The sequence below is a fragment of the Natrix helvetica genome (genome assembly GCF_964273705.1).
Source record: "Natrix helvetica genome assembly, chromosome: Z".
Classification (NCBI taxonomy): domain Eukaryota; kingdom Metazoa; phylum Chordata; class Lepidosauria; order Squamata; family Natricidae; genus Natrix; species Natrix helvetica.
Window position 1 is genome coordinate 86,913,825 of NC_138554.1, and position 19,570 is coordinate 86,933,394.

Sequence of the window (19,570 nt, forward strand, 5' to 3'; positions counted from 1 at the left end):
CTCAAATTTAAATGCTGAGTGAGTAATCCCAACTCAGCTTTCCATTAATTCTATTTGGATATTGGACATGCTTACCACTGAGCATTTTCACTAATGCTCATAATACTATAAAAATTATGTAGCACCCTCTAGATATCCATGTGATCAACATATGGGTTTGATGCCTGCATGTTTATTAGTATTCATGTCAGAAAAGGTCCCAATGGAACATCCTTATTTTAATGGAAGCCAGTGTGTATCTGGGTGTAGAAATAAATGTATGATGAGAAAATACAATCTATTCATTCTAATAATACATACTGAATAAGACTGGCCCTTTGCTCCTTTTGGACCCTAGAATAATAAAATTAGAATTAGAGCTTTCCAAAATAATTTACAGTATAGCATCATCTCCAAGTTTAAGATTTTGATATCATAAAGTGAGAACCTTCTGTACTGACATAATTACAATGTCAGCATTATGAGTAACACATTCACCAAAAGCAGAACTCTGAGGCAGGTAGATTCTTCAAAGAACATGTTTATTGGATACATCATATCAGCATATCTAAGTTCCTGCAGTTTTAGTCTAATTAAAAGAGCAAATATTCCCCCTTCCAGATGTCACTGGTCACATTGTCCAATGAAAGTAGGCTGGTAGGCTGCTTGGTCACTCCTCTCTTCTTTTAACTACCATAAGAAAACTTGTTTTAACTGTTAGCCTGTCTATCTACTTTGCCTCTCCCTTCTGCCTCTCAGTGTTCATGGCAAATATGAGGCAGCAAAAGATGGCTTCAGCAGTTCACTTCAGAGTTGATAGTCAGACCTCCACCCCTTAACTCAAATTCAAATTCAAACCTTTATTGTCAGTGCACAACATGTGTAAATTGAGATTGGTTGAGCCTCCCTTAGTGTATTCCCCCACCCAACACATACAACTCACAGTGAAGACAGAAAATCCCATACCCAATAAATCATATCAACAACCATACAATCCTATTTCACCAATGTGAACATGTTGCATGTTGCACCAGCCCTACAAGTCTAGGGAGCCTTTGGGAGCCAGGTCAATACAGTAGTCCTTTTTTGCCCCTGTACCATGGATCTGCTGGCACCTCGGTTTTTAGCTTTTGAGTCAGACCCCCTCCCTCTTCAGCTCTTTGCCTTTGTGTCTGTTGCCTGATGGTGGCTTGCATCGCTTTCTGGGAGGGAGGCATCATGGCTGAACTTGTGCTTCCTGTTGTATTGTAGCATTTGTGACAAGGTGTCTGCCAAATATCCTTCCCCTCCCCAGGATGTCCTAAGTGCCTCCAGGTTTTTGTAGTTTCAAAAGGAACTTAGCTTCCCTCAAGGAAGTGGTGCCATGTTAGCAGAGCCCAGAATACTGCATATGCTTCCTTTGCCCATACTGCCCACCTTCTTTCAGTCTCTGCTAGCTTTCAGAAGCTGTAAGCACATGACTGTAATTTCCCCTCTGTGTTTTCTTGGAGGAGAACTGTGGCCACTGGCATGTTGCTGGCATCTGATTGGATGATAAAAGGCTGCCTTTGGTCTGGGTGTTTAAAAATTTGCTCTTTGGCAAAGAGTCGTTTGAGCACCTCAAAATCTTTTTGGCATTCAAGGGTCCATTTTAAGGGCTGACTTGGTGAAGGTTTCACTCCCTCCTCCTGTCTTTAATAGCTCAGTGATTGGGAGGGTGATTTGAGCAAAGGAGGGAATGAACTGTCTGTAGAAGTTAGCAAACCTTAGGAAGCTTTGGAATCGCTTGTGGGTTCAAGGAGCTTGCCAGTCTAGGATGCCTTTTCCCAGGTCCATTTCCACCTCCTCACTGGACACCTGATATCCTAGATAGTGTAGGCTGGTCTTGTGAAATTCGCACTTGGATACTTTTGCATACAGGTTTGCCGCTAGGAGTTTCTTGAGCACCTGGCGCACCAATTTGATGTACTCCTCCAAGGTTTCAGTGAAGATAAGAATGTCATCTAAATATATAAGGATCCTTTTGTACAGGTGCTCATGTAGCACCTCATTGATCAGTTGCATGAATACAACAGGCTCCCTGAAGGCCGAACAGCATCACTTTGAATTGGAAACTCCCCAGCGGGCAATTTAATGCTCTTTTCATTTCTTAATCTTCCTTAATCCTCACCCAGTAATATTCCTCTTGCAGATCTAGTTTGGTGAAGATCTTCCCCTTTGCTAAGTGGGACAGCATGTTTTTCATCAGAGGGACTGGATGCATATTTTCCGCACAGACACCATTAATGCCTTTAAAATCTATACATAGCCTCATTGTTGAGTTTTTTTTCTCTTTGAACAGCACCAGCATGGCCACTCTTGATTTCACTGGCTGTATGAACCCTCTGGTCAGGTTCTTATCAATGTACTCCCTTAGCGCCTTCATTTCCCTTGGGGTCTGGAGTACAGCTTTGGTTTGGGTAGTTTCACCTCTGACACAATCTCTTATTGTGCAGTTGGTGGGGTGATGGGGAGGGAGTGTGTTGCATTCCACCTCACTGAAAACTTCTGCTAGATCTTGGTATTCTTTGGGAAACTGGGAGGTCCCTGAGAGTTGTTCTGAGCGGCCCTCAACTTCTTGCTTCACTTAGTGTCCTTCAGATGCTGGACAGCTCCTCTTTTGGATGTGCTAGAAGGGGGAAGAGGGGCTATTCCTCGCCTTAACTTTCTCTCTTCCCCTTGGGACTACCCATCACTAGATGTTGGGGGCCCATTTGTCTAGTCAAGACAGTCACAGGATCACTGTCTCAGTCATTTTTGGTGGCAGTACAAAGTGGATGATCTCCCAGTACCTGCCATCTCTAGCCTTATTGGTTCTGTGAGGAGCATGGAAGGGGCTTCCCCTATCAGTGATCCATCAACCTGCTTGAATCTTATAGGCCGGATGAGGGGTTTTGCCCTGGTCCCTAGTTTCAGGACAGTTTGCAAACTGATTGGGCAGCAGGTGCATCCTGAGTCCATTAGGGCTTCCAAATCCCCCTGGACCCCAGACTTTTGTGCAACAACTTTTGCAGGGATGGCAAAGGGGTGGATGGCTTCACTTACCATCAGGTCACTTTTGTCCTCAACATTGCTGTCATAGGGTGCAGGCTACTGGGTATCCCGAGTTGGAGTTCTTGCTCCTTCACTTAGGGGAGGAGAGACCTTAACAGCCCAGTCAGGTGAACTTCCCCTTCTCGCTTGCCTTTCATTGGACTTCTTTGCCTTGATGGACTCTGGTGGCTTCCCCCTTGGCTGGGGATCTGGGTCTACACATTTGGCTGCCCAATGGACGCATTTGATGGGTAGTCCCAAGGTTCTGCTAGAGGGGTCTGCGATTTGGCTGGGATTTGATCATCTCCCAGGTTGCTGCTTCTCTAGCTTGGCCTTTGGCTTTTGCTCCATGGTTCCATGCTTCATGTATGGCTTGAGTTTGAGATCCATTGCCACAGTTATCCAATACCATTCATGGATCTGGTTGGGGACTTCTCAGTAAATGTATGTGTGCAGCAGCTCACAGTCCAGGCTCTCCTTAAAGAAGTAGACCAGTAGCCTCTCTGGCCACTGTCGCAGCTTCCCAACCACTCTTGGGAACTCTCAGATGTACTCCTTGATGGGCCGGCCCCTCTTCTTAAGTTTGTGGATTTCTACTTTGGCTTGCAGGGCTTGGTAATCATCTTCAAATCTAGCTCTTAATTCTTGAAGGAAGGTGTCGGTGTTCCCCAGCTCTGGTGTGTCCTCATCATGGAGTTGGGTCACCCATTCCACTGCCTCTCCTTCCAGATTCATGGTCACTGCACAGACAATTGGCTGGTCACTTGGTTTGCTGCATGGTCATCTATATGAGCTCACACCTGATTCAGGAAGAATGCACGTTTCTCCGGGTCCCTGTCAAATGTGGCTTTCATTGGAGGAAGGGAGGCTGACTGAGGAGGAGGTTGTAGTGGCACCCAAGCCAATGCCCAGAGACTCAGTTGACTCTTGGATAGTATGCCCATGGTGGGGGTACCTGCCACTCCATAGGGTTGTGCAGGTGGCGGGTAGAGTTCACTACCTCATGGTGGCATGGAAGGCTTTGCTGCAGCCTTGACTGTGCCAATGGCCCCAGGGAGGGCTAGCCGACTAAGCTGCTGTGACTAGACCCGGGCTACAGCAGGGTAGAGACAACATGGTAGGTCAGCTCAGGATCACTCTGGGCAGTTCAAATCTACAAGCCTGTCCCATCACCTTGATGCTTATCTGATCAAACCTCTCCTGCAAGTTCTCCTCTGTCTGACCAGAGGAGAATGATTAGGCATCACCATTCCCTGGATTTGTCCAGCTAAAGGGTTTCCCTTGCCCTCCAGTGTGGGGTGAAGGCAATTGAGTCCCACGTGGATATCAATGGGAGCCCTAATACCTGAGGTCTTCTTCGGTCTGTTACAAGTCCCCAACAGCCAGTGTCTCCCTCTAGACTTTTGGCTGGGTCGCTTCTGGGAGGGTGACCTCCACCAGCGTTGCTACCATCTGCAGGCTTTCAGTAGGCACTAGCAATTCCTTCTCCCTCTTTCTCCATTTCCACCACCTTTCCTGAGTCTCCTCTACTCCCTTGAAAGATCGGGTGAGCAGCTGGGACTCAGTCCTGGCGGAAAGTTAGGAGAGTTGGTTTAATGTCAGTGTTCTGAGTAATGCATCTACCAAAAGCAGAACTCCAAAGCAGTAGATTCCTCAAAGAACATGTTTATTGGATACATCATATTAGCACTGCTAGGGAAAACCAAGTTCTACAAGTTCCCATGGTTTTAACCTAACTAAAAGCAGAAATCCTTCAACTGCTACCTGTTGAGATGATCTTAGTTCCCACAAGAAAACTTTTTGTTTTGATTGTTAGCTATCTACTTTCCCCCTCCCTTCCCTCTCTCAGGATTTGTGGCAACTATGAGACAGCAAAAGATGGCTTCAACCAGGTTTGTTTCAGAGTTAACATACAACATATAACTAAGTTATCTAGGTTGGAGGCAGAAAATATCTTCTGACATTTCCACAAGAAAACAGTTTGAGAATGCCCAACAAATTTCTTACACTCTGCAGATCCTTCCTTGCCTTCATCATTAATCTCCAGGGGTAGGAAACTTACTATTTGCATGTAACCCCATTCTTATTTCAGTGGCCTCTTGATTTAAAAATGAGCTTCTTAATATCATATTGTCCAAATTATTTTAAGTGGGGTGGTTTTCATTGTCTTGAAAATTAATTAACCCAGTCTTCCTCTAAGTCCTTTAAATCCCAACAAAGAATATCTGCTCTGACATAAAACTAACAATGGTTAATTTTAATGAGTGTCAATTTTAAAATGTCCCCCAATGAAAAGGTATACAATTATGACCTAATCAAAATTAGCATTCTTAACTTACTGCAGACATAATATGGGGACATATTTAATGCTAAAAATTGTGACAGAGGTTTTAATCAAAAGAAGGCCCGAACTGAATGTTAAGATGTCATTCCTATCTAGAATGGTTTCTTCATTATAGTTTATTTCACTATAGTTAAAAAGTTAGTAAACCTCTATGGCTAAAGTCAACACACTATGCTAAACAATTTTTAATTACATGGATTTTTAAACAGTCAGGTTTATACACATATTGCTGTGCATAAATTGTGGATTATAGACCAAAATAATTAAGTATATGTGTGCATTGCATTAAGCCAGTGGTGTGTTCCAGATCCCGGTGCAACCGGTACGGTGCAACAGGCCTGGCGTCCCCCACATGTATGCATGCAGCATTCACGCAACACGTGCACACACACACGCATCATGTGCATACGTTCTTACCTCTATGATGCCTCTTTGACACCTCCGTGACTTCTCCGCGACGCTCCAGCTGCTCGGTGGAGCATTGCGCAGGTGCCATATGGTCCGTGCACGTGCGCAGAAGCGCCAAAGAGCTCAAATACAGGTAAGGTGCTTGGGCCAGCTGGTGGTACCCTCTGGAGCACCGTACTAGGGTGTATTGCTTGCAACCTACTACTGCATTAAGCCCAAACAACCCTACCTTACCTTACCTTCCTTTGTGATAGTTATAAATTATAAATTGATCCAGTAAGTTACTATAGAACTAGAACCAGAGGTTACCTCATGAAATTGAATTCTGGAAGAATCAGGAACAGATAAAAAGGTTTTTATTTTTACATATAATTAAATTTTGGAATTTGCTATCAGAAGATATGGTACTGGTTATCAGTTTTGTTGGCATCAAAAGAGGACAAATCATTGTAGTCCTGGAGATCAATGGCTATTAATCTGGATAGCAGATTATGATTGCCTCTATAGGCCATCTACCGGGGCACTAGAGGGCTTCCTTATGTATGTGGTTTGTCATTGTGAGAACAGTCAGTGTATATTCTTATATTTTCAATAAACAAGATGTCACAGACATGCAAATAAAGGGAGGGGAAAAACATAGTTGCAATCAAGGATTAATCAGCCTATATATGAAACTTAACTTCAGAAGATCAAAATAAATGCGTTTAAAATTTCAAGAGGACCATGATCAAGGGCTTTGTGGACCCTTAAAAGCTTCATTATAATTTATTAAGACTTTATCTAGCTGAAATAATTGAAATAAATAAACAATTCACATCTAAACAGAAATCCATTCAAGGTCAAGTAGATTAAGATACCTAATTTTGGCTGTACTTGATAAACCACTCAGATAATTTGGTATCTTTAGGGGAGGGAAGATGATGGAACAAGAAAAATGTGCATATTAAATTCTAACTGTCTTCTACTTAAAGTTGACACTTGTATAGATACAACAGCACAGCTTCAATTAATTAATTACTTACCAGGTGTCCAGGATAGCCCCCTGTTCCTCGTTCGCCATCATCACCAACTAATCCTGGAATACCCTGAGAAACAAAAATTGATTTGTTTCAGGAGCAATATAAAAGATTGCACATTTATATATTCCCAACCAGATTTTGAGGCAGAGGCCTTTCAGAAGCAAATCTGGGAAAGAATAGTATAGTAAAAAAAATATTAATAATGAATTTTTTTACAAAAATTGTACAGTATCTAGGGCACCACTACCAGGCGTGAAATTCAGCAGGTTTTGACAAGTTGCTGGAGAACCGGTAGAAGAAATTTTAGTAGTTCGAAGAACCGCAAAGTAAAAAAAATTGAATTTCACCACTGACCACTACCATAATGCTAGGATTTCCTTAGACATAGTCAGTTTTTGCTAGCAAAGAATAATGATGATGTTGTCTGCTTATACAAATATAGGCTACAGCCCAAGGTAAGGTAGTTCTGACAGAGCCTGAGTGTGATAAGTATTGCAAAGTTTCCATCAAATACATTTTTGTCCACGTGTCACTGCTGTTTTCTAGGCCAAAAATATCAGCAATTGCTTGAGAAGTTATAATCTAAATGGACAAACTAATTTCACAAAGTTTGGAAATCTAGTAAGATTTCAGCTACATAATTTTAGGACTCAGAAGAACCACCTGAAGAAGTCATAGGTGACTCTGAATATCACCTTTCATATCCATTTACATTATATTGACAGAGATCCTGCTGAAAGATCTCAGTTTTATTATGAGACAAAGCCCAAGCTGTACTGTCAATACAGATTTCAAAGTACAAATAAACAAAGCATGATTCTCCATGAAGATTTCTGTGGAATTTTTTAATAACTAGATATGTCATACAGAAGTTTACATTTTGAGCCCAACTCTTGTGTATTTGAAATTTGATTATTTTATGCTGAAATGAATGTCAGTTATTTCAAGCCACCAAATGAATCATAATCATAAGTACACTGTTGGTTTTAGAAATTTGATGGTAAAGGATCCATGCCCCCTGGAAATTTTGAGAACTTGATGAAAAGAGGACTGCATAACTCCCAAAAACACATTTTGAATTATTTGGAGGAGAGAAAAAAGGAATATATTAAAAACACAACATGTACCCTGTTTCCCTGAAAATAAGACCTCCCCAGATAATAAGCCCAATCGGAGTTTTGAGCGCATGTGCCCTCCCCCCAAAATAAGTTTTCCCTGAAAATATTGTAACACAACAGCAGCCATGAGGTGATCACGCTCGCCACCTCCCGTATCTCAAAAATAATGAAACCTCCCCAAAAATAAGGCCAAGAACTTATTTCAAGTGTCAAAAGAAAATAAGACCCTGCCTTATTTTCAGGGAAACACGGTAATAATCAAACAAAACCATTAACACTAAAATAGCTTTTGTACAGCTTGTTTCACAATACCATTCTTCCTCTTTTTCCTTTTAGTCCAGGTTTTCCAGGATTCCCCATATCTCCAGGTTTTCCCTGCCAAATATAGTACAAACAAAATTAATAAAATGTATATAAAATATATGATGTATAACAATGCAAAACATAATATACTGCTTATTCTGATAGGCAGAATTATCTATTTTAGTTAATGTTACAAATAATTCAACTATATAATTGAAATTAGATATTTAAAGAGATGATAAGCATCCTGTAGAAACTGCAAAAAGAAAATTGTGACATAGAAACATAGAATCATAGGATTGGAAGGAACCTTGGAGGTCTTTTAGTCCAATGCCTTGCTCAAGCAGGAGTCTTACATCATCCCGGTGAAATGGTTATCTAGGCTGTTTTTGAAAACCTCCAATGATGAAGCACTCACAACCCCAGGAGATCAATTATTCCATTGATTATTTGTTCTCACTGTCAGAAAATTTCTCCTTTACTTCTAGGCTGGATTTCTCTTTCACAACCTTCCACTTATTATTTATTGTCCTATCCTCTGGTGCCCTAGAGAAAAAGTCAAACCCTCTAATACGTGACTACTACTCAAGTACTGGAAGATAGTTATCATCTCACCCCCTAATCCTTCTCTTGGACAGGCTAGACATACCTAGTTCCCTCAATTGTCTGTCATGATTTAGCATCCAAACCCTTTATCATCTTTGTTGCCTTTTTCTGCACACTTTCCTGGGTTTCAACAACATTTTTGTATCACCTCACTGCATGCTTCCCTTCAAGTAGATATAGTTCCATTGAAGACTGAATATGATTGATCAATCAATTGCACATCCTTATGATGATGGTACTGTCTATCCCACATTTTTCTATCTTACTAAGAAGTAGGTTGTGGTCTACCTGGTCAAACACTTTACTGAAGTTCAAGAATCCTATATCACATCATTTTACTGATCCACTAATTTACTTACTTTATTTTAAAAAGGTAATGAGTTCTGTCTGGCATGATCTACTTTTAACAAACCCATGCTGGCTTTTAGTAATCATCTTGTTTGTTTCTAGGTGCTCACAAATCCTCCACTTAGGATGGAGGATTTTCAAGATATTGATGTCAAGCTGATTAGCCTATCATTTTCTGGATTCACTCCCCCCCTCTTTTTCTAGATTGGAACTACATCAGCTCTTTTCCAGTCCTCTGGTATTTTCTCTGTGCTACATGAGCTTTGAAAAATTATATTCAGTGATTCTGAAATTACATCTGCCAGCTCCTTCAAAACCTTTAGCTAGAAACCATTTGGCCAGGTGATTTGTACTCATCTAGGGTAGATAGGGATTATTTTACTAATTCCTTTCCTGTTTGATTTGTATATCTGTTCTGTCTTCCTCAGTGCTGATTTTGATAGGTTTATCTTGGCCTTTGTTAAAAACAGATGCAAAAAACGAGTGCAAGTATGTAAGTCATGCAGTTTGCAAAGCAATATGATGAAATGGATTTTATGATTTTCTCTTTTTTTACCCTTTTGTGGGATGATTGTGCAGTTACTTCTAACATGTACACAAAGAACCACCAAACATAAAAATTGCAGCAATTGTACTTATGCCTTGTAAGGCACAGATGTTCCCAAAGTTTATTGAATGGTTTTAAAACTGAAGAGTGTATAGTCATTTGGGAACCACAAAAATAGTGGAGGGGGGGAGCTAACATACAAGCTGAGTATTACTGAAAGTCACCATTGGATATTTTTCATGAATTGGTGTCATCCCATCCCTATGGAAATTGCTTTAGAAATTTGTGTACATACAATCATAAGTTTTATGTATAGTCTTGCACAAGACATTTATAACCTAAGGAGAATAGGACAAGAAAATCCTGTTGATGATGTTACCTAGTTTGGAAAGTTCATAAACTAAATTGAAACAAGCTTGGAGAGCAAACCACTGCTAAAAATACTTGCTTGGTCTCCAAAGTCTCCAAGGCATCCTTCTATACCCTATAATGAAAACATACAATATCCTATAGTTATTTTCTAGAAGTAACACAAAATTCATTTACTTAAGGAAACATAGTTTATTTAGCAAAATTGAAAAATTGAGCACCTTAGGGAAATAATTACTAATTATAGCCAAACTAATCAGCAGTTAAAATGATAAGAGGCTAAATAAGTAGGCTGTTATGTATTTGATTTATTCTTCTTCCACACAATATGAATTGATGTCTTTGCCATTGCCATTAAATGATATCCACCTTCAACATTTCTATATGGATATTGCCCAACATAGGTGCCTGTTTATTTAACTGAGTGACTGGGATGACCCTCACACTTTGAGTGACTAGTATGTACTCCTGATATACTTTGATCATCACTCCCAAGACCCTTCCCCCCATGACCTGATGTCACACAATCAATCAATCAGTGGATTTAGGTGCTTATCCATCTCAGGGAAGCATAATTTATTATGTAAATTTTCTTCTATTGTATGTGTTTGTACATATTTTATGTAGTACAATTAACAATTGTGAATTGGGTTATATTCTCAAAAGAACCCAAGCCCAATTTACAGTTAATTTGATATGATTACCTTCCTTCCTTTTCTTCCTATATTGCCAAAACCAACAGTTCCTTCTTCTCCCTAGAACAGATAAACACATATTTTCTTCAACTCATTGCATTTGTAACTTTTAATGTGCAGTGCCCAGAATTATGCTATTGCTTATAGTACATCTTACTACAGCTTTTCTTCAAAAAAGAAGTCATATTTTTACTGAGTTAGTTAGTTTAGTTACTGAGAACAAAACTCTTTCTACGATGTATGTTATTGCAGGTTCCATTTCTGCAGGATCAGCAAAGATTGTAATTTAAGTAAATGAAAGAAATAGGGTTGCCGCTGCAAGAATTGCTTCAGAATAATCTATGAGCAGTCCATTATATGTTAAAATGATCATGACATGAAAATAATTAAGAGAACATCCTGATATTTTTCAAATATTGCCTTCAACTCAGATCTCAATAATACCAAGCATTCAGATTAAATAACAGTAAGCTTTTATTTATTTATTAGAATTGAAAATCATCCACCAAATTTCTGAGAGGCTTACAATACACACAGAGTGAAATAGAACAATGAAAAGAAACGTGCATCCAGAAGAGTGAAACACATATGTCAAACCACCAAAATCTAATAAAAGCTTAACATTCCATGCTAATTTCTGACCTTGGAGTAAAGTCATGTTTTTCATGACTTTTAGAACAGCTGTTTGATGGAAATTATATGAATATTTGGGGATTGTGCTGTACCAGAGATCTGTCACTGCAATAGAGAAATTGCGTTACCTAGGTCCCAATAGATGATTGTATTGAGGAGACTTCCCCATTCTTCTTGATCTCACTTGGCACAGATAAACTAATGGAGGTAGATGGTCTCTTGATATAGCTAGGCTCTATACTATATAGGGCTTTAAAGGAGGTAACCAACACCTGAAATTTACACTCAAAAGTCAAATGACTTCATGTGAAAATGACAAAGCAGGGATAATACATTAGCATAATGTGTTGCATCCAGCACTGTATGCCATCATGTTCTGGAGTACCTGTATCTTTTGAATAGATTTCAAAGGTAGCCCCATGTAAAGCAAATGGCAGTAATCCACTTGAGAGGTGAAAAGGATATTAGTGATTGCCTGAAAGGTTTCTTGGTGTAGAAAAGTGCACAACTGGAATACTAAAATGAGAGCTATGATTATTTCTCTTTTAACTGTAACTCTACTTTTATTCCAGCAGAAGGGGATTCAAACTAATTCATTTATCATCTAGAGTTTACAGAATTTGAAAATCCATATAAATAAAGGAAATACCTTTTGCATTGTTTCCAGGGTTTTACTCCAGATAAGTAACTCATTTTTTTTGCTCTGAAGCTTATTGGCTCCATTCATCATAGAGTCTGATTTCATACTTTTTGGCTTTTATGAATATGGTGTCAATTAAAGTCCAAATCAGTCAAATTTTAAAAGAGCTTAAAAACTAATATGCAGATTTTTCAAATATTTTAAGGGTAAACTTTTTTAGATTTTAAAGTTATTGAGCTCAAGTAGTACAGTATTTTCATGGGAAAATGTGTCTACAGCAGAATGCTTCTGTTTATTTCTATGGATCATTTTATATTCCTTTTTGATCCTTTGGCAATTTATTTTTCAATCAAATTTCATTATCAAAGAAGATAATGAAAATGAAGAACAAACCTTCATTCCTCGCTGGCCAGGGAAGCCCCTTTTTCCTTTCTCTCCAGGTTCCCCAGATTCTCCCTGTTTTCCAAAATAAGTAAGTCATTATGTGTGAGAAACAAATAAATGTGACAAACATAAATAGAGGTATGAATAATTCTAAAATAATACATGATACTACAATCATTTAGTGTCAATATTTTAAATATAAAATCAAGATCAGATATTTTGGAGATATTTTTCCTACTGTTATATTGGTTTATCACTTAATAAGTCCTAAGGTACTGGCTTTATTTTACTATTGACAAATACTCTTAATAGTACACATTATCAACATTAACACTGTTGGTTTACAGCTTAATCTGAATATACTATGAAATTTGGAGGATTCCTAGCTATGCTGTTTTTACAATTTCAGTTGCTTTTGATGATTGACATGAAGTGTAGTTGCCTCTAAGTTAATTAACAGAAGTTATCCATTGTAGCAAAATAGTTAAACATCAACTGGTCCATTTTCCATCAGTAATGAGAAAAACAGCTCCTGATACTTTATGTCTGGAATTCAGCATTAACAATCCAGATCTACATAATAGGTATACTTTACACTTTGTATAGAAAAATTCAGTAACAGAAATTGGAGATCTCACCTTATTCCCTCTGGATCCCAGCTTCCCTTGATTCCCTTTAGAGCCTTCATCTCCAATGTCTCCCTGTAAATAAAACAAATATTGTATCAAATGTTTAATGTTGTTAGAAACTCTCATCTGTAAAGTGAGCAAAATACCCCTTGAACTTTCTCCATTCTGTTCCCTTCTCAAATTGTGAATGGCAACTCCTAGGTCAGCCTTGGGATAGCTTTGGCTGGGTTGCCTTCTAATGTTTCTGTCTACTCCTTTTCAGCTTTTTATCTCTTTAAGGTACAAGTTTCTCCCTTCCTTCATTTTATATATCAAGCACAAGTTCTACCAAGTCAAATGCTCTGTAGAAAGTTGCAGGGTTGTGCATGCTTCCAAAATATCTCAGGGCTTACATAAGAATAGAACCTCTCTATTGTTTATTAAAGCAAACCATTCTCTCCCCTCCCCCTTCCAACTTCAGATTTCTTCATAAGCTTGGAAACCTATTCAGTGAACCAACTCCTTAAACTTCAGCATTTTTTAAACCCATGCAAAAGCCTGGAAAAAAAATGAACCGTTTTAATGAGCAACAAAAGTCCTCAAATTATGACCAGTCTTATGTCCATTTAAGCTTATGATAGACCCCCTCAAAGGTACTTATGACCCAGTTATGAAGTTCCACAGGTCATGTGACCACATGTTGAGTGATTAGTAACTTTCCTGCATTTATGATCATTTACAGTGTCCTACAGTTGTGTGACTACATTTATGATGAAAACTGGCATTTACTTTGAGTTTTTTGAAAAAACACCCCAGAGAAACAATGGGTTTGCTTTATAACTGCAGCATTTGCTTTATGACCATTGCAAAACAGATAATAAAATCAAATAAGTCAAGTGAGTGACCCGCTTTATGATTATCATCTTTAATGACAATAATAGGCAGGCTCCATTACCGTCATAAACCAAGGGCTACTTGTACAAGATTTGAGATACATTCAAATCCTTTCTGAAGTGTGCACCTAATACCTTTAGTAGTTTAGATATAAAAATGTGTTCCCATTAATGATTAGCATACTTTTCAATATTTTTTGTTGTAAAGAAATAAGGTAAAGTGTGAATGGCTGAAATAGTTGCAAATAGATTTCATAAGGCAAAATAATAGAAATGTGCAAATATATCAGTCTGGTATTTCAACCTTGAAATGGTTTGATAGGATACAAAGTATTCAGATTTTGATCATTTTTTTTCAGCATAAGAATAAAATGTAGCTGCATCATTTTAAGTGTTCTAACTATTCCAAATGCAATCTGACATATCTGAATATCAGTTGTTTTATGCTTTATTTTTCAGATAGCTAGTGCAATATGAATATATGCATGCCATATTTGCATTGGTATTGGCAAAGCTGCTGACACTGTGTGAGTACAAAATTACAGTACAGGTTTGGTTTAATTGGTTTATTGAACTTTTGCATATGTGTCTAGTTTTTTGTGTGGATATTCTTATATGCTATTACTCTTAGCTTCTGGTAATATTTAAATGGCAAAGATTCTATGGTGTTTGGGATGATTTGTTGAGCTTTGGTGTTTTTGTATGATTCTCTGTTTGCTCTTGTGTCTTGTTACAGTTATGTTTTACTTTGCATTTAAAAATGTAAAAATGATATCAGCTTGGGCCATTGTAAGAGATAGTGTTTAGTATGGCAGTTTATTCTTGCATATATTTCTGTTAGTTAATGCAATGAAAATGCACCAGCAACACCCCTTTTCTTCAGCCATTCCTCTATGCAAGCAAAACAATAGCAAAGAGCAATAGACCATACTGGACTTGTATTCACCAGAAGGAGGAGACGGCAAGAAGATCTGTGCTAAAGCCGTTGTCAAATCTTGCTAAATAATTGCATCTACAATGCAGAAATATGGTTCAATTTTTTGTTTTTAAAAAAACAATCTAACCAAAAAAACCTTATGTAACATTATAAATACTGTAATGCTGTAAGAGTATAATTCTTAAACAATCTCAGAGAACCATATAAAAACTTTAAAGATAGAAATAAATCATCTAAACTTAAACGATGTACACATTGCCTTTATATATAAAACTATTCCATGATTAACTGTAATTGTTGAAATTCTTTGCAGTATTGGTTTTTAATTATTTATTTTTTACTTTATCCCAGCTCTGCTTCCAGCTGAATTGCTCTGCTTATCTTCAGAGTGGAGAAGTGAAAACTGAATGGAGCACCAATAAGATTAGCTGATTAGACTTTAGCAAGTCTAAACAGTAATCTTATTGGTACTCCTTTCAGTAATGGCTCAACATTTAAGATTTATTTAGGGAATTGAAAATATATTTCCTTTTTTTTTGAATCATGATCCTCAATGAATAGCTTCTTTCCTGACTTTGAAGAAATATGTTAAATCATGATTATTTCATGAGGCTTTAGGGTATAACATGTTATGATTACTGTACTCCTCAAATGATAAATGGTATTTTAAATTTGAACAATCAATTCTTATATGTCCAGTTTTTACATACATATTGCTTTTTTAAAGCATTATTAGGGTTTTATCTCTTTGAGTTATAAAGAAGAGAACTATTGACTACTCAGAATCAGCTTCAACTGCATATAAGCCTTGTAAATAAAAGAAGTGCTTTTTAATGCTAAATTTAAGCTAACAAAACATTTAATGGATTACAGCAGAGCTGTGTTCCCATTATTTCTCTTGGGATTTGTTTTAATGTTTTCAAAATTAAAAGCATTCTTTTTGCCAATGCATTTGCTAGTGGATTGCCTGGTAACAATCAGCTGCCATTCCAAGGGCTTGTGTCCTAACAGAAGTAAAGAAGGGATGCGGTTTGTACTTAGGATCTGTTGTTACTGGAACACTTTGAGTCATCTCAAGTTTTCTTTCATCAGAATGCAAAATTTTCTAAATTAGTCATCAGAACGTTTTCTATTTTGTGTATTACTGTGCTGAATACATTTATAATTAGGCCCAACTTTGAAAGGTTTGAGAAACATTGCATTCAAATAGTGTTTCTCAATCTTGGCAACTTGAAGATGAGTAGATTCAATTCTCAGATCCTCAAGCCAGCATGCTAGTTGGTGGTTTCTAGGAACTGAAGTCCATCCATTTTCAAGTTGCCAAATTTGCAAAACACTGCACTAAAAATGAAAGTCAAGAGAATTGAAAGTTGATATGTACTAGGTGGCCAAGTTTCCCTGGTTGTCCTTTTTCTCCTTTCACACCAAGAATACCAGTTGTTCCCTGAGAAGAAAAAATGCAAAAACATGGCAATAAAAATAATTAATATATATTATAAAATACATAGTTTATATACTTCCTATTTTAATAATTCAGATTAATGAACAGAAATATATTTTATATCAATTTCCATATAAGAAAAGAAATTATAACTTGCAGTGTGGCAAGACAATATGAATAATAATTTTTGCCAAGAATTTTAACTATGTTTCAGAAAACTTTTTAATGAATCACAGAGAGATATAACATTATTAAACTTCTAATATATGTTTATTTTTATCAAACTATAATTCTGTTTATACTTGTTTCTATCTGGCAAAATATGAAGTCGGTAAACTCTCATTTTTGTATCGCATTTACATTTTTCAAAATATGCTTACAGATATACAATAGCTGTCTTTAAACTTTCTACATGCAAAAAAATAATTTCATTATTTGACCTAGAGACAATTTAAAAGACAATTTTCTTTTATTTATGTGTTTGTCTATTAGAGCTATATGTTGTCTTTTCATTAACAAACAGTGCTCTGGACTGTTTGTTAATGAAAGAGGATAATAAAATGCCAAATTGTTTTTATAACACAAAAGCAATTTTTTTCAGTGCTAAAGGCAACCAAAGCATCTTCTGAACCAACTGCTTGAAGCTCTGAAATATCATTTTCTATCCAAAGTCTAGTGCAGCTACTTTTAGTGCCTGTCAGATCCCTACTGTTATACTTCCATTTTTGGGTGGAGGGGGCCTGGATCCCTTTATTCACTTATTGCCCTCTTCCTGTTTCCTGCCTCTACTGTAAACCCTAGCTGTGACACCTATTTGCCCTATGCTTTGATTTATCTTTGAGGGAATGTGTAACGGAGGAGGGCTATCTGTTTTGTCTCAGTTCTGAAGCTCCCTGAAAGAAGCACCTGGGAACAGTTCCTTATCTCCTTTCCAGGACGGCCGTTTCCACAACACCTTCACACCTATGGATTGGCTTATTTAACACCGGACTGAGGGGAGGGGTTTCTAACTCCTTTATCCTAACAGAATTGCCTAAGGGCAATTTAGAGCCTGCTTTGCTTTTGTTTTGCAATCACCTTCCTTTCAATAAAAGATTCCTTTTGAAAAGCTGAAGTTTCAAGAGTTCATGCTTTCTTAAAAGGGGAGGGGAGGCAGACCTTACAGTGTCTTAGCACTTGAGTGAGCATGGTAAATACATGTGCATGCCCAGATGACACTTTTATCATCAGTCATTTTAGTTTGGTAACACTTGTGCCAGAATTGTCTTATGTATATCGCACATATGTTTATACAGTATGGGGAGACTCCTAAAAGTGGATCCACTGCACTGTTTGATGCTTCAGGCAGATAGGGAATAGAATAGATGCTATATTTGCTTTGTGAAATGACCTTCTGAATGCTTTGCATAACACAATAGAAACAGAATTAATTTTTAAAAAGGAGTAATTGGGACTCATCAACAGAGAAATCTGAGAAAAAAATGTTTTTAGTGTACACAAGGAACATTTCTATACAAAACAGTTCCCTTAATAATTTTATGTGTAATGTGTACTATTTTATTTCTTAGACAATGACTCATTGAGTTTTTAACAATATAATCCTTAATGTATCATTTAAAAATGTTTACAAAATAACAATGTATAACACATACAAAATTCTTGCTAATTAGAAGTTTAGTTTTTTTGTGAATAGGTAAAATGTGTATGGTGGCAGAGATGATAGTGTCAAGTAAAGCTTTATAAGGCTCACCGATCCAGATGCCATTTAAAAAGGGGTCAGTGGGTAAAACAAATTATGATGTGTTTTACGTGATAAAAAGGCTTGCACTTGTACTGTACATAGCCTAGAAATAATATATAAATTGGTTGTTCTGTCATGTATAACTTCTAAGATGTAACAGAGGACTTCTGCCACTAAGTGCTATCTGTTTGAATCTTATCAGTTGATTAGTTTAATTGCAAATTATGTGTGTTCTAATATCATTATCTTTTCTTTCTACACACATGAATGTGACTACACATAGAAGCATATGCTAATATCTACCATGGAACCTTGCACTCCTTGATCTCCTTCCAAACCATCTGAACCAGGATTTCCTTTCTCTCCCTGCAAGAAGACACAGTTCTTGAACATCAACTTTACTACAGTATAAAATTTTCTCTTAAGATTTAGAATTCTGAAATTTGCTATTCCAATTATCTGGAAGAGCACAAAGGAGGAATGAGCTATGTTAGAAAGAATAACTGAATAATAGAGTTTGATGATAATCTAGTCCAACCCACTACCCAAGCAGGAGACCCTACACCATTTCTCACAGATGGCAGTCCAGTTTCTTCTTGAAAGCTTCCAGTGATGAAGCTCCCACAGCTTCTGAAGGTAAGCTTTTCCATTGGTTGGTTGTTCTCACTGAAAGAAAATTTGAATCTCTCCTTGATCAGTTTCCATCCATTATCCTTGTCTGGCCTTCAGGTGCTTTGTAAAACAGCTTGACCCCGTCCTCTCTGTGGCAGCCCCTCAAGTATTGGAACATTGCTATTATGTGTCCCCTGGTCCTTCTCTTCACTAGACTAGCCATGCTCAGTTCCTGTAACTGTTCTTCATATGTTTTAGTCTCCAGTCCACTAATCATCCTGGTTGCTCTTTTCTTCACTTTTTCTAGTCTCAACATCTTTTTTGTAGCATGGTGACCAAAACTGGATGCAGTATTCTAGGTTTGGTCTTACTAAAACTTTATAGAGTATTAGTACCTCACATGAGCTTGATTGAATCCCTCTGTTAATGCAACTTAGGTTGCTTTGGCTTTTTTGGCTGCCACTGCATACTGCTGGCTCATATTTAATTGGTTGTCCACTAAGACTCCAAGATCCCTCTCACAGTTACTGCTATTAAGTCTGGTTTCTCCCAATCTATATGTATATTTTTGGTTTTTCTTGCCTAAGTGTAAGAGTTTACTTTTCTATGCATTGAATTTCATTTTGTAAGTTAGGTGTTCAAGTCTGCCAAGATCCATCTGGATCTTGAACGTCTCATCTAGGGTGTTGGCTATTCCTGCCAGCTTAGTATCATCTGCAAATTTGATAAGCTCCCTTTCTATAAGATATTGAAGAATACTGGGCCTAAGATAGAACCTTGTGGTACCCCACTGCTTACTTTCCTCTATGTAGATGTAGTACCATTAAGGACTACCCATTGAGTATGGTTTGTCAACCAGTTACAAATCCATGTGATGGTGATGCTATTTATCCT

At 37.6% G+C, this 19,570-nt stretch overlaps 1 protein-coding gene across 1 annotated transcript in view; it reads right to left on the minus strand.

Annotated features, from left to right (window-relative positions):
* LOC309381661 (collagen alpha-6(VI) chain-like) overlaps positions 1-19,570 on the minus strand; it is an 81,775-nt gene that overhangs the window by 8,105 nt on the left and 54,100 nt on the right. Inside the window, exons 22-30 of the mRNA XM_081932890.1 lie at positions 18,368-18,430; positions 16,264-16,326; positions 13,083-13,145; positions 12,454-12,516; positions 10,797-10,847; positions 10,172-10,207; positions 8,232-8,294; positions 6,805-6,867; positions 301-333 (exon numbers count right to left, since the gene is read on the minus strand). Of these exons, the coding sequence (XP_081789016.1) occupies positions 301-333; positions 6,805-6,867; positions 8,232-8,294; positions 10,172-10,207; positions 10,797-10,847; positions 12,454-12,516; positions 13,083-13,145; positions 16,264-16,326; positions 18,368-18,430 (498 nt within the window). The remainder of the gene's footprint in view (positions 1-300; positions 334-6,804; positions 6,868-8,231; positions 8,295-10,171; positions 10,208-10,796; positions 10,848-12,453; positions 12,517-13,082; positions 13,146-16,263; positions 16,327-18,367; positions 18,431-19,570) is intronic.